Source organism: Neoarius graeffei, chromosome 22 (genome assembly GCF_027579695.1).
Source record: "Neoarius graeffei isolate fNeoGra1 chromosome 22, fNeoGra1.pri, whole genome shotgun sequence".
NCBI classification, from domain to species: Eukaryota; Metazoa; Chordata; class Actinopteri; order Siluriformes; family Ariidae; genus Neoarius; species Neoarius graeffei.
Window position 1 is genome coordinate 30,864,666 of NC_083590.1, and position 15,175 is coordinate 30,879,840.

A 15,175-nucleotide genomic window follows, 5' to 3' on the forward strand; every position below is an offset into this window, starting at 1 on the left:
ATGCTATATTTACTGAGGCTGTTCCTTTCTTTAAATGTGAATTGTTTAATGGAAGTGACTCAGTCACTCAGCAGACACTGTGTTGTGACACGTCACGCCTCTGGTTGCAGAACACTGGCTTGCAATGTCAAAACACACTGACACGGCATCATGCCAGCTTTATTTGATTCACTGTAAATAACTAAAGCTGGAACACTGGGGTGCCTTCTTTATGCCAATAATTAACAGTTATTCCATGAAATCGGGTCATACATGAACTGACGCACCTCGTCGGCTATAAGCCATGTATGATGAGATTGAGTGGAATAACTGTTTTATTCTATCCACATTCACTGGCTTTTGAGAAACAGAACATTTTTATTTTCTGCAAATTAAATAAATAAAAACTTTATACAAAATCTCATCTCATCTCATTATCTGTAGCCGCTTTATCCTGTTCTACAGGGTCACAGGCAAGCTGGAGCCTATCCCAGCTGACTACGGGCGAAAAGGGGTACACCCTGGACAAGTCGCCAGGTCATCATTTCCACTTTAACGGACTTCTTAAAAACCTTAGCCTGGCAAGCCAGACTAAATGTGAATATTTCGTCTGGTCTTGGTCGTAGACATTTCCGAAGGGTGTGGGAGGAACAACCCGTTGTCTTTCAAACTGTCTCTGTGCGTATAGGCCAACGCTCTGACCAATCAGCGCAACAGTGACTGTGACGTAGTCAGAGCGACAGAAAGCAGTGGGGGAGACCTTGAAATTAAAAAAAATTCAAAATGCGTATTAATTAATAAACAGGTTCTAGATATTAAGAAGTTTGGAGATAATGACCACAAGTTTGGAGTCTGTACCACATACACTCTTTTATTTTCCCAAGTGTTTTTCAAGGGTTTGCTTAAACTGTTTTTGAGAGTTTTTATTTAGTGGTGTTTGGTGAAATAATTTCCCTTAAATTTAAAATAACGGGAAAATAAGAAACAATCAAAAAGTAATGTTTCAAAGCTGTTTATTAATTCTTCGTACTGCACAAACTAGCCCCATCCTTTTGGCTACGAGCGGAGCCAGCTGGTAGATCAGACTTTTGCCATAGCCGGTCGGCAAAACAGCGAAAACGTCCTTCTTGGAAAGTAATGAGCGGAGAGCCTCTTCCTGCTCATGTTTCAACGAAAACTCCAAGTCTAATTCTTCTAAAACTGATTCCAAAGCGGAGTCAAACGCGCGCTGTTCACTAGCCGTAGCCATCTTTCCTGTTGTGCTTTCTCCAGCGTCGCGCAGCTTTGTCATCACTCCTGCAAAAGCCCGCCCAAAGAATCCAAACAAAAACCTTGCGTTGTGATTGGCAGGCACGATTTGATGCCCGGGGTGTTTTTGTTTATATGGTGCAAGGCTAGACCGACTCGCTAGGCAAAAATATTTTTGGCCGCTAGGCGGGTGGGTCTAGTTTACTAGGCTAACATTTCAGTGATGTAATTTTCAAATTTCTTTGAGCTTTTGAGCCAGTCTAAAAAAAAAAATCAACAAATTTTAATGCTTAAAGATAAAGAATGTAAACAAACCGGCGAAATGACAGCAGCAATTTGTGAAAAATGCTATAATAATAATAATAATAATAATAATAATTCTTGAAAAATAAAAATATACGTTCTTTACTTCCAAATACTTTCACTCCTTATGTTGTTGCTTTTTTGTATTTTTGGGGGTTTTGCTTTCGAGTCAAGTTTTTATTTCGTCCTCGGTTGGTTCAGCAACATGCGCCGCCATTTTGATTTTCTCTACTCATGGTACATGAGCTGATATCCTAGTAGTAGAGTAGCCAATCAGAGCGTGCGATTGCTGATATCCAGTGAATGTGGACAGCATAATATGAAATATCTGTGTAAAAAGGGCTTATGAGATACAGAGATATGTATAGGTGCATCCTAAAAAAACCTGTCTGGCTGAGATAAGTCCGTTAACCACTGGAGCTTTAAACATGAACCAAGCCCACTTGCACATAAAAAAAGCAGAAAAAGGAAATAAATTAATTAAAAGAAATCAATTTGGGAGGAAGTAGCTGCATGGATTGCTGTCTGGAACAGGGATTAGAAAAATCCCGTTATTAGATTAGCTTCCATGTCTGAATAGCTCCTCATTCAATAAGTAAAGCCAACTGTTTCCTGCACACTCATATACAGAAATCTACAGAGCAATTTCATTGTGTTACTGCACAGCGAAAGTGGGCGAGTTGTCCGTTGGCCTTATGAGTGCCGCCACTTCAGCTGTTTTTATTCACAACCACATTTCAGCTATGCTAAATATACTTGGATTTTGCAGGGCTATAAGCTATAGGGTGCTCCATTTGTGTTTATATACTGAGATACAGTGGCTCAACCCTTATAATAAAGAAGTTTATTCAAGTGTACTTCTAGTATACTTCTTTTAACCCTTTGGTGACTGACCCCTTGAAAATGGTTCCTCCAGGAACGATGACGTTTCAGTTGTCAAGACAACGGAAAAACTAAAATACAAGAGCATTTTGTTTTGTGCACAAGAGCATTGTGACATATCTTTCTGTTTTGTATTTTAGTTTTTCCGTTGTCTTGACAACTGAAACGTCATCGTTCCTGGAGGAACCATTTTCAAGGGGTCAGTCACCAAAGGGTTTTAAACTAAAAATAAGAGAGTATGCTTTCGGTTTACTCTTCATTTATTTATCAGAGATATACTTCATAACGTTATACATAAGTATACTTGGCTTATACTGAAAAGTATATAAAAAAGTCTAAGTATATTAAGCTAATACTTAAATACATTTCGTTAAATGTCAATTTCAGTCGTCACTGCCATGTTTTTATACTTTGGCATTTAATACAATGTTGCTTTAAATTTTGATTTTTAACGCAAATGAATAAGTTCTTAATCCTGAGTATCTGTTGTTATTTTGTGAATTATTACCTTTATAACTTCATTGTAACTTAAGGTCCAAAACAAGTAAGTTGTAGCGTGCATGAGGTAAGGGTTCGGGCTAGAAAACTAATAGTATACCTAGAAGGGTAATTGCAGTAAACTTTAAAACTAAAACATGCACTAGATGTATATAACCAGTAACTAATAGTATATTTCCAATAGTTTTAGTCATAAAGTATACTTTTATAAACTAAAAAGTGGACTAGAAGTGTGTAACGAGTAAACTAATAGTATATTTCCAGTATACTACAAAGTATACTTTAGTAAACTAAAAAGTGGACCAGAAGTATAAAACAAGTAAACTCACAGTATATTTCCCGTATCCTATGAAGTAAACTAAAGAGTGGATGACAAATATAGAACGAGTAAACTATTCGTATATAAGTTTACTTGTGGTATACTCGCAGTACAAAATAAAAAATACTAGTTTTATACTCAAAGTTTACTTAGACTTAAAGTATACTTTTTATAAACTAAAAGTGGCCAATTTAGTCCCAAGAAGTATTAGATTAGTTTACTTACAAGTATACTACAAGTACATTGATATCAGTATACTTAGTACACAAAAGTATACTTAAGGAAATATACTTTAACCTTACTCAAGTGTATTTAATAAAATGAGCTTGAAGTATACTTCCTTTTGATAACGGAAGGTTTCCATGCTACTCAAAAGAAACAGAAAAAAATGTTCAGTCTGATTGTTTATGCTCTTGTACTTATGTAATAAAAGAGCTTTTATACCTGCATGTAGGTCTCGTACGGCTATGAAAAATGTTGTCCAGGTTTAGAAACCTGTTGCTTTGTGTGTGTGTGTGTGGGGGGGGGGGGGGGGGGGGGGGGAGTTAATGAGAAAAGCATCAGCGGTAAACAAGGCTGCAGATCAATACAGCTCCACTTACAGTATGAAGCTGTTATAACTCACCTTCTATTAAAACCTTTTATGACCCTCCTGAGTGTGTATGTCTGAAGTAGTGTGTATAGCCATTGGTTTATCACACACATTTTTACACATTGGTATATCTCTTACACAGAATTTTCTTCAGCTGAACACAGATAAAACAGAAGTAATTCTATTTGGGAAAAAAAGATGAAAGACTCAGGATTACCACTATTCTTGACACAAAGGGGATTAAAACAAAAGAAATGGTTAAAAATCTTGGTGTTTTCATTGACAGCGAGCTAAACTTTGACAGTCACATGAAAGCAATCACTAAATCGGCATTTTATCACCTAAAAAACATTTCCAAACTAAGAGGACTTATGTCAAAAAATGATCTGGAAAAACGTATACATGCCTTCATCTCTAGTAGGGTTGATTACTGCAATGGCCTTTTCACAGGCCTGCCAAAAAAGACCATCAAACGACTTCAGCTGGTTCAAAATGCAGCGGCGAGGGTTCTCACACGAACAAAAAGAACAGAGCACATTACTCCAATTCAAGGGTCCCTTCACTGGCTTCCAGTAAGCTACAGAATTGACTTGAAAGCATTGCTGCTGGTGTACAAATCTCTAAATGGTACAGGGCCCAATTACCTCTCTGATATGTTGCAGCGGCCTAACCCAATCAGATCTACCAGATCGCAGCAGCAAAATTTACTGGTAAAACCTGTTGTTAAAACAAAGTGTGGTGAAGCAGCTTTTAGCTACTATGCAGTACAGCTATGGAACCAACTCCCAGAGGACATTAAAAATGCTCCTGCTGTTGGCAGCTTCAAATCTAGACTAAAGACCAAGCTGTTTTCAGATGCTTTCTGCGAACTGATTAATATTGTCATCTTTCAATGTTTTAAACTTTAACTTTTACAGTCTCTGCATGTTTTAAACTTTACTTAACTTTTATTCTATTTTATTCTGCTGTTTTTTTTATTTTACTGAACTTTTACTTCATTTTTTTTTATTATTTTATTTCTACTATTGTTTAATTCTTATTATTTTCTTTTCTCTCTTCTTCCCCATTTATTTTATGGAATTTTATTTTCTATTGTTTACTGTTTTGCTTTTACTTCTGTAAAGCACATTGAACTGCCACTGTGTATGAAATGTGCTATATAAATAAACTTGCCTTGCCTTGCCTTACACAAATGACTGGCTACCTCTAACCCATTAAGAAACGAACGAGCGCTCAGTGATGAATAGACTTTCAACACCAAGAACATGTCTCGTGTTTTCACTCACCCTGCTCTTTGCTTTTTAGATTTGTCTGAGATGCCATCTCTCGACATGAGCTTGTTGAAGACGACGATCCCAATTAGCATGTTCACCTGTGGAAAAGACAAGCATCATATGAGGATCAAGTGTATAATCTTTATAAAATGCAACTCAGTGGCGGCTGCTGGTTTTTAAAACAGGGGAAGCCCATTTTACGCATTCATCATAAAACCTGTAGGCCGGATATCAAAGCATAGAAAGGTGTGCCCCATTAGCACAGTGAACTAGACAACCCTACCTAGTGGCAGAAAGTATTTTTGCTTGTACATTTCATGTTATAGTCTGGCTTGCCAGGCTAGTGCCTCATATCCTTAATCAAAAATATCAAACATCCAAAAATCACTGGCTATTCAACGAAGAGCCTTGAACATCATACCCTGATATGCAACACAGAGTCTTTAACACAACACCCAGCTGTGCAACACATCCTTGAACATCTTCTGCAACACAGTCTGGAAATTCATAACCAGGTAGGCTATGCAACACACAGAACTTTGAATATTATACCCAGGTATAACCTATAACACAGAGCCCACCATTCTCTTAACATTACTGAACAATATACACACCTCAGATTTATGAACATGAACACTATTTATACACAGATTCTGCCCTCCGCTCCTTTTCCAGAAAATGGTCTGTGACCCTGTCATACCAGCTGGTTGTGCTTTCCAGAGACTTCACCAATTTCTGTTAGCAGCTAGCACTGCAGATCCCAATAAGGCTCAAGCTAGCCTACAACCAGATTGAACTACAAATGAAATAAACGAGTGAATTCACGAATGATCAAACTGATAGAATGGATGAAAGTTAACGGAGCACAACGAGTAATATTTACATTTATTTACAGAGTAATGTACAGAGACATCAATGAGAAGAACCGTTTATATGAAAAGAAATTCGGACAGCACTTTGGCACACGACTGCACTTTCTCGACATCCGCTAGGGACTGACTGATCATACTTCCGTGTTCCTCGCCGAAGTACCGCCCTCCTCATGTCTTTCAAACACTACCTCCAATAATCCTTTATCAGCCTGGCTTCTTGTCCCTCCCACTGTCTCGTTTAGTCCCAGAGAAGCCCGGCTTCCCTGGAAGTGACGATTTTGTTGATTTTAACCAATAACAACTAGCCGAAATTGGCTGTTCAGAGCCGTCTCGTAGACTGCAACGGATACCCGGCTGCCAGTCAGTGTTGCCAGATACTGCTGACGTTTTCCATCCCAAAATATATTCAAAACCCGCCAAAATGCACTTAAAACGGCCCAATCTGGCAACACTGCTGCCAGTCCATAGAGCCCATTGAAATAAGAAAGGTTATAGCCTGGCAGCAAAGGTGATTCTTGTAGCGAACTGCAAGTTCGTCAGACATCACTCAAATAAGTTACAGGATAGTTATGAACATAAATACAATCTTGGGCATATATTATGTTATGCAAGTTATTGTTTTAATGAGAATTCAACGTCGTAGATGCCGCAGATTGGGGAGAGAATTTTAGGGAAGCTCGGCTTCCCTTGTTGTCTCTGAGAAATCGCCCCTGATGCAACTGCACTGAAGGTTATTACAACACTATCCGATTACATGTTTCGGTGTCCACAAACTTTTGGTCAAATGGTGTATGATTGATAACCACAGGCAAGAATTTCAACATGTTTCTGTGGACTGAGAAAGGAACAGAAATGTTGAGTCAAGTTACAACCCTGATTCCAAAAAAGTTGGGACAAAGTGCAAATTGTAAATGAAAACGGAATGCAATAATTTACAAATCTCAAAAACCTGATATTGTATTCAGAATAGAACATAGACAACATATCAAATGTCGAAAATGAGACATTTTGAAATTTCATGCCAAATATTGGCTCATTTGAAATTTCATGACAGCAACACATCTCAAAAAAGCTGGGACAGGGGCAATAAGAGGCTGGAAAAGTTAAAGATACAAAAAAGGAACAGCTGGAGGACCACATTGCAACTCATTAGGTCAACTGGCAATAGGTCATTAACATGACTGGGTATAAAAAGAGCATCTTGGAGTGGCAGCGGCTCTCAGAAGTAAAGATGGGAAGAGGATCACCAATCCCCCCAATTCTGCGCCGACAAATAGTGGAGCAATATCAGAAAGGAGTTCGACAGTGTAAAATTGCAAAGAGTTTGAACATATCATCATCTACAGTGCATAATATCATCAAAAGATCCAGAGAATCTGGAAGAATCTCTGTGTGTAAGGGTCAAGGCTGGAAAACCATACTGGGTGCCCGTGATCTTCGGGCCCTTAGACGGCACTGCATCACATACAGGCATGCTTCTGTATTGGAAATCACAAAATGGACTCAGGAATATTTCCAGAGAACATTATCTGTGAACACATTTCACTGTGCCATCCGCCGTTGCCAGCTAAAACTCTATAGTTCAAAGAAGAAGCCGTATCTAAACATGATCCAGAAGTGCAGACGTCTTCTCTGGGCCAAGGCTCATTTAAAATGGACTGTGGCAAAGTGGAAAACTGTTCTGTGGTCAGACGAATCAAAATTTGAAGTTCTTTATGGAAATCAGGGATGCCGTGTCATTCGGACTAAAGAGGAGAAGGATGACCCAAGTTGTTATCAGTGCTCAGTTCAGAAGCCTGCATCTCTGATGGTATGGGGTTGCATTAGTGCGTGTGGCATGGGCAGCTTACACATCTGGAAAGACACCATCAATGCTGAAAGGTATATCCAGGTTCTAGAGCAACATATGCTCCCATCCAGACGACGTCTCTTTCAGGGAAGACCTTGCATTTTCCAACATGACAATGCCAAACCACATACTGCATCAATTACAGCATCATGGCTGCGTAGAAGAAGGGTCCGGGTACTGAACTGGCCAGCCTGCAGTCCATATCTTTCACCTATAGAAAACATTTGGCGCATCATAAAACGGAAGATACGACAAAAAAGACCTAAGACAGTTGAGCAACTAGAATCCTACATTAGACAAGAATGGGTTAACATTCCTATCCCTAAACTTGAGCAACTTGTCTCCTCAGTCCCCAGACGTTTACAGACTGTTGTAAAGAGAAAAGGGGATGTCTCACAGTGGTAAACATGGCCTTGTCCCAACTTTTTTGAGATGTGTTGTTGTCATGAAATTTAAAATCACCTAATTTTTCTCTTTAAATGATACATTTTCTCAGTTTAAACATTTGATATGTCATCTATGTTCTATTCTGAATAAAATATGGAATTTTGAAACTTCCACATCATTGCATTCCATTTTTATTTACAATTTGTACTTTGTCCCAACTTTTTGGGAATCGGGGTCGTATTTTCATCTCAATCGACACATTTTTGCAGATCACTTTCACACATGGATCTGACGGTGGCACACTGGGTCGCTTTGCCACCTCACAGCTCTCGGGTCCCCGGGATGATCGTGAGCTCAGGTTACTGTCTGTGTAGAGTTTTGTTTTTGCTTTCCAAATGGGTGTTCTCCAGGTTCTCTGGTTTCATTTCACCTCCCAAAAATATGCTGGGTGGATGAGCTATTCATCATTATTCTATCCACATTCAAGCACACTGATTGGCGACTCTACTACTAGAATATCAGCTCATATACAGTGAGTAGAGAAAAACAAAATGGCGGAGCATGTTGCTAAACCAACGGAGGACGAAATAAAAACTCAACTCGGAAACAAAACCCCAAAAAATACAAAAAAAAAGCAACAAAATATGGAATGAAAGTATTTGATGGTAAGAACGTATCACTTTTATTTTTCAAGAGTTCTTATTATTGCATTTTTCACAAATTGCTACCGTCATTTCACGGGTTGTTTACACGTGAAGCCTAAATTATTTTGTCGGACGTTTTGTATAAAGTTTTTATTTATCGAATTTGCAAAAAACAAAACTAAAAATGATCTGTTTCTCAAAATCCAGTGAATGTGGATAGAATAAAACAGTTATTCCACTCAATCTCATCGTACATGACTTATAACCAACTTGGTGCTACGTGCCTCGTTGGCTATCAGCTCATGTACGACTCAATTTCATGGAATAATTTTTAATTGTCCCTTGGTTTGAATAAATGTACAAACACACAAGTGCCTGGTGCCAGGTGTTCCCGGGATTGGCTGTGACCAGGTCCATTATGAACCTGAACAGGATAAAATGGATACCTTGAAATAAAAAAACAAATTGGTCACTCAAGCTGTAAATTTGTATAATACACCCTTTCAGAGGTAAGATTACTTGTTCAGAGGAAAGGGATTTCTCAGCATTGTACTTGCGTGGGTCATAAATAACCAGAATTTTTTGTTTGTTTGTTTCTATTTCCCCAGTGTTGGAAAGTTGGGAAAACTCTATATCCAAGAACCGCTTTGGAAAAAGAATTATATTTGTTATGAATGGATTGGGGTTTGGATGCAAAAGCAAGGTTTTTTGCAAAAAGAGACCAATCCAAAGGGCAGTGACAAAGTTAAAGACAAAAAAAAGTGCAAAAATATAAGGGTTTAGGTGAGCAACAACTGGACAAGGCCAGGCTAAGCAAATTCAATCACTTAAGGTGACGGTACACGGGGCAACTTTTTGGGCAATGTTCCTGGGCCATTGTACTTCGACACTTTCCTAGTGAGATCTGGCAACATAATTTCGATCTGTACGATTTTGATCATCCAATCTAAGAGTGCTAGTAGTGAATCACATGACCACCTGAGAGCTTCTGAAATTTTCAACCAAATGGCGGCATCTCAACAGCAGTGGAGCAAAGAAATAGACAGACAACTTATATCTTTTTATGCTGGCAAGTTGTTACGTGTAAACCCAGAGTAGTGAATTTGCCTCATCAAATGCTTCAAAAACCAACAGACATCTATTTTTATGCTCAGGTTGTAATTAAGACATTGCTTGTTTTCAGCTAAGTGTAAACTGCTGTTAGCTAACCACCGCTCTAGAGAGATTGAATGGGATTTAGCTAATTATCGGTGGTTTTTGCTAACGTAGTTAGCTGAATGTTATCGCTAGCAATGTAGGGATAATGTTAGCTCTCTTGTGTCAAGTTAAAAGTGATGGGAAGCTCATGAGTTGCTCCTATCTGATTGGTTGTTGCCAATTGTCTGTTGCCCAAAATAGTTGCCCTCTCTCTCACCTGGTTGTCCATTGCCGACAAAACTGCCCGGCAATATTGCCCCAAAAGTTGCCCCGTGTATCATCACCTTTAGGGCAGTGGTGGCTCAGTGGTGAAACCTGTGGGCTAACAGTCAGAAAGTTGAGAGTTCAAATCCCAAACCCTCCAGGTCCCTAACCCTCAACTACTCTTGGAATGCCTTGCCAAGGCCTTTACCCTTGTTTCCAAACAAGTTGGGATTTGTGAATGAAAACTGCCTTTTTCTCTTACAAACTTAATTAAAGTTTAAACATGCTTGGAATTATCCCCAGTGCTGAGCTAGGAGTGACAGCGAGTTGGCCTAGTGGTTAGTGTGTCCACCTTTTGACCGGGAGATCGCGAGTTCTACTTGCGGTCGGGTCATACCAAAGACCATCATAAAAATGGTACCTACTACCATCTGGCAAGGCACGCTGCAATACAGATGCGAGTGCGGAAGTCAAACTCTTGCGATTACCAGAGGACTAGCCCCTCACTGTAACCCTAGCTGTATAGGCAAGAGACCGAGGAGATCGGTGCCACACCCATACGCCTTAAAGAGTTGGTTAGTACTGGGACAGGAGACTGCCTGGGAAGACCAGATTCTGGTGTGAGAGGGACTTTGATTTGACTTGAGCTATGAGCGATACACAAGGGACAGAGGTTTGAGATGTGTACATGTACCAGTGAATACAAACAAGTGTGCAGTATGTGATTTCAAGGCTGGGAATGACAGCGAGGTAATGGAGGTAATGGGTCATGTGATGGGGCAGGGGATAAGCTTTCTAGCACAAGGTTATTGGAAAAGGAGTTCATGTTTCCAGATAAGTCTGAATATGGCATCGTGCAATTTAACAACTGCTTCGAGACACCTGTATACGTGAATTTAAGGAAAACGAGTCAAAATGGGGAAAAAAACCCCACTGGGAATGTATTTTGTACATAATGATATTCTTTCAATAAACCTAAAAAACAAACAAACCATGCATTACCATTTCTTCATACAACTGACAAGCAGAATTCATATCTTATAGTATACATAGTACACAAGTGCAAATGAAACCCGTATATGTGACGGGGAAGATGTTCTAACAGCTTGGAACCAGCATGAATCTTCACTCATGACTAAATCACCATCGTGAGAAAAAATATATATTCCAGATTGACTGATTGCTGTATTATCACTGCAGTTTATAATAGTGGGCGTCCTGCCTGTGGTGTGAATAAAATGAGTTGGCAGGGACGGGCTCTCGGAATGAAAGTGGCTAAACTTCGACGGTTGCCTGGTGGGGAGATGATGGTGAGAAAAATATGTATCCCCTCCCCCTATTTTCCTTTAAGACTAGCTTGGTCTCACAATTTTACAAATTCCTATCAATTTAAGCCTGGCATAGTGTACGGGAGTAGTTTTTATCATGACTACATTTGCATAAAATCCACTAAAATCATTGGTGCTCATGATATTGCCTACTGCGTTTAATCTCAAAGCTTTCTTTAAGATTGAGTGATAATGGGTATTATAGTAATGTACTAATTAATACCATCTCTTAAGTCATCTCTCTGTATTTACCCACAGCATGAGCGACTGCTTTCCTGGGGTTCCTGCATGTTCATAAATAATGTGCCAGCAAATCTGTCTGTGATTCCAGGACACCATCTTCCATTTACACCTTGTCAAGTGCTTCATGCTCAGCTAGTTGTCTATTGTAAGCAGGATAATCCAGAGTTGCCTCCAGATACTCGTTTATGCATGGTGAAAGCAGAATTAGCAGAGAGGAAGAATAAAGCAGTGTTGTAATCCCTGACCCTTAACTCATGAATCCTCATAAAGCTCATGATTCTTCTGGACTTTTACAGATGGATCGCAAAATAATGCTAATCATCTTATCCTATGCTATCGATCATGCTCTTTTATTTCTTTCTGTACAGGCATTCTCTTCTGGTCCTTTGGGAATGAAGGAATGACAGTGCAATTAGTGGAGTGTAGCAGATGGTCATTAACTACAACAAACCTGGATACACTGGTAAGAAAAAACAAAAACAAAAACAGGGTGTTTACTGCAAGACATGATTTTAAATAAGAACGCTTACCATGCCCTATTGTTGTTATCAATAACACAAGTACAAGGAAAAGGATCCAAGCCCTGATGCTTGGGGCACGTATACCTGTATGCATGCACAGACTATAACTGATTGGACTAAGACTGAGTTGTTTCCATGATTACAGAATACCATTGAGTTCTCCATGATACTGCATATGTATTGTGTCCTTGGGTATGCTGAAGGCACTTGTAAATAAAATGCTACTGCTACTACTCTGTAAAACCGAGCTGGTTCTTGTATTACAGAGTACTAATGGGCTCTCTCAGACTGAGTTGGTTCCAGTATTGCAGAGCAGGCCTGTAGTACTCGAGTCCAGGACTCGGACTCGAGTCCAACTCGTGACTTGACTTGGACTCGGACTCGTTAATTGGAGATGAGGACCCTGATTTTTTCTTTATTTTTTGTAACATACCATAATGTATGCTGAGCCAACATTTCCCCCTGAAGGTCACTGCCGGGAGACTCTCTCGCATTCCTCGCATTCCTTCTCTAACTCTCCGCGGTCGCCATTTTTACCCCCAGTGTGACAAGCGGGTGCGTGACCAGCGCCTTCATGGCTGCAGGAGCGGACGGCTGCTTGCTTGCACTGGATTACCTCCCCCCTTACCCCTGATTCCTCCCCTCAAGTCCCGTGTTTAAAGTGTACTTGTGTTGTTGTGTGCTTATGTGCAAAGGTTTTTTTAAATGTTTCCACACTGTACTCCTGACAGGAGCATAGTGGGGGGGAGGGTGTTCTTTTTTTCCTTATCTCTCCTCATGTTGTGTTTCCTTTTTATCTTTATCCCTGTCTTCCTGTCCTGTCTACCCTATGTCAATTGTATGTTGTATATGTACAGACAGGTTGACGGCTAATTTCGCTGGTACATGCGACTAGTGACAATAAAGGGCATCATCATCATCATCATAATAATTTGGCATAAGATATTTATATCTATATTAATTTTTATACTAATTTCGCACAAGAGTGTCATACCTGCGCGCCTTGGCATCAGATAGACTCTCGGGCGCGCTTCGGACAGTGCGCATGTACCAAGTGGACTCTCACACGCGCCGTAAACAACTTGCACCTGCACAGGATTAATGCGCAATCAGCGCACCTATATAAAAACTGTGAAAACACACTTACTTTGCGAAGTATTGAGTTGCGTTGCTGATACATTACCACGCCTTATTGTTTGGTTTCCTGATCCCTGAGTTCCTGTTTCTCATCTTTGACTGTGCCGAGTCTATGATAGCCTGTTTGTGCCTCGCTCAACCTATTGCCTGTTTCACTGTTTTACGATTTTGCCTGCCGTTCTGGATTGTTTACCATCTTCACTTGTATTAATAAACACACCTTCTGCACTTACATCCGTCTCCCAACCATCTCTGACAGAATACTTCATACTCCCTGACACAGAGAAGCACATTCACGTGTTCATACGTCATGTTCAGGAACAAACTAATGTTAATCGCGCTAAAACAGCCACCGTCAAATGATGCGGTTGGAGTGTTGGACTTGGACGCGACTTGAATTTTTTTTTTTTAATGACTTGGACTTGAACACTGGGGACTCGAGACTGGACTCAGACTTGAGGTTTAGTGACTCGAATACAACACAATTTAGTATTATAGTGTACTGATGGAGTCTCTTGGACTGAGCTAGCTCCAATATTGCAGAGTACCACTGGACTCAGAAAGACTGAGTTGGTTCTCGTCTTACAGTGTGCCATTGGACTCGATAATACTGACTCGATTTTGGTTTTAAAGAGTGAGTTCATGCCCATAATACAGAATCATGTTGGATGTTTTAAGATGGAGTTGTTTCCAGTATTCTTTACTTTTACATACCCATAATGCCTTGCACCTTGGGGGGTAACCAGGCACTATATTTGTTTACCAAGTCAGATAACCTCAGCCATTTCTTCGAATTCACATAGGGAAAAAAAAAAAGACTTTTCCTGATTTAAAGTTTTATAGAATACCTAAAGAGGTTAAAAGTGTGGTTAAACAGAATTCGCCGTCAAACTTTTACACCGATAGACAACACGTGACTGTGTTCTACACACTTCATTGGTGGAGTAAAGTCACAAGTCACGAAGCCTACAAAAAATGATTAAGCTGCTTCACATAAAAGGACACTCTTTTATTTACCTTTGCGTCAAAACATAGAAGCAACACGTGTCATGTGTATCCCTCGTATGGCATGTACTTTTTTTCGTAGTACACCAAAAGGCGACAGTAGGAGAAGAACTACCTCTTATACCACAGCAATTTGCCAACTATTACGATTTTTTTTAATTAATTTAAAAACAATACATCATAATTTTTATCCATTTATCAGTACATTGAATATTCTGTGAAACAACTTAATCCATGTTCTCACTTACATTATAGCAGCTATAAACGCTCATTCCCTTGCCAGTCTCTTTTTTATTCTCGCTCTTAAATTTCAAAACCTCAGCTCATCATCTTACTGAGAAGGTCATGATTTCTGACTGTATCTGGATCTGACTGACGCTTGAGACTCTTTTCAGATGCGTTTAAATAACTTTATGATTTACAATCATGATGATGATTTTTTTTTTCCAATTTTGGTTTATATTAGTGGCACGGGGGTGGCACGGGGGTGGCACGGTGGTGTAGTGGTTAGCGCTGTCGCCTCACAGCAAGAAGGCCCGGGTTCGAGCCCCGTGGCCGGCGAGGGCCTTTCTGTGTGGAGTTTGCATGTTCTCCCCGTGTCCGCGTGGGTTTCCTCCGGGTGCTCCGGTTTCCCCCACAGTCCAAAGACATGCAGGTTAGGTTAACTGGTGACTCTAAATTGACCGTAGGTGT

General features: G+C 39.9%; 1 protein-coding gene across 1 annotated transcript in view; it reads right to left on the reverse strand.

Annotated features, from left to right (window-relative positions):
- Positions 1-15,175, reverse strand: part of adgrb2 (adhesion G protein-coupled receptor B2) — an 836,040-nt gene that overhangs the window by 179,378 nt on the left and 641,487 nt on the right. The window contains exon 22 of the mRNA XM_060904734.1: positions 5,108-5,193. Coding sequence (XP_060760717.1) covers positions 5,108-5,193 — 86 coding nt within the window. The remainder of the gene's footprint in view (positions 1-5,107; positions 5,194-15,175) is intronic.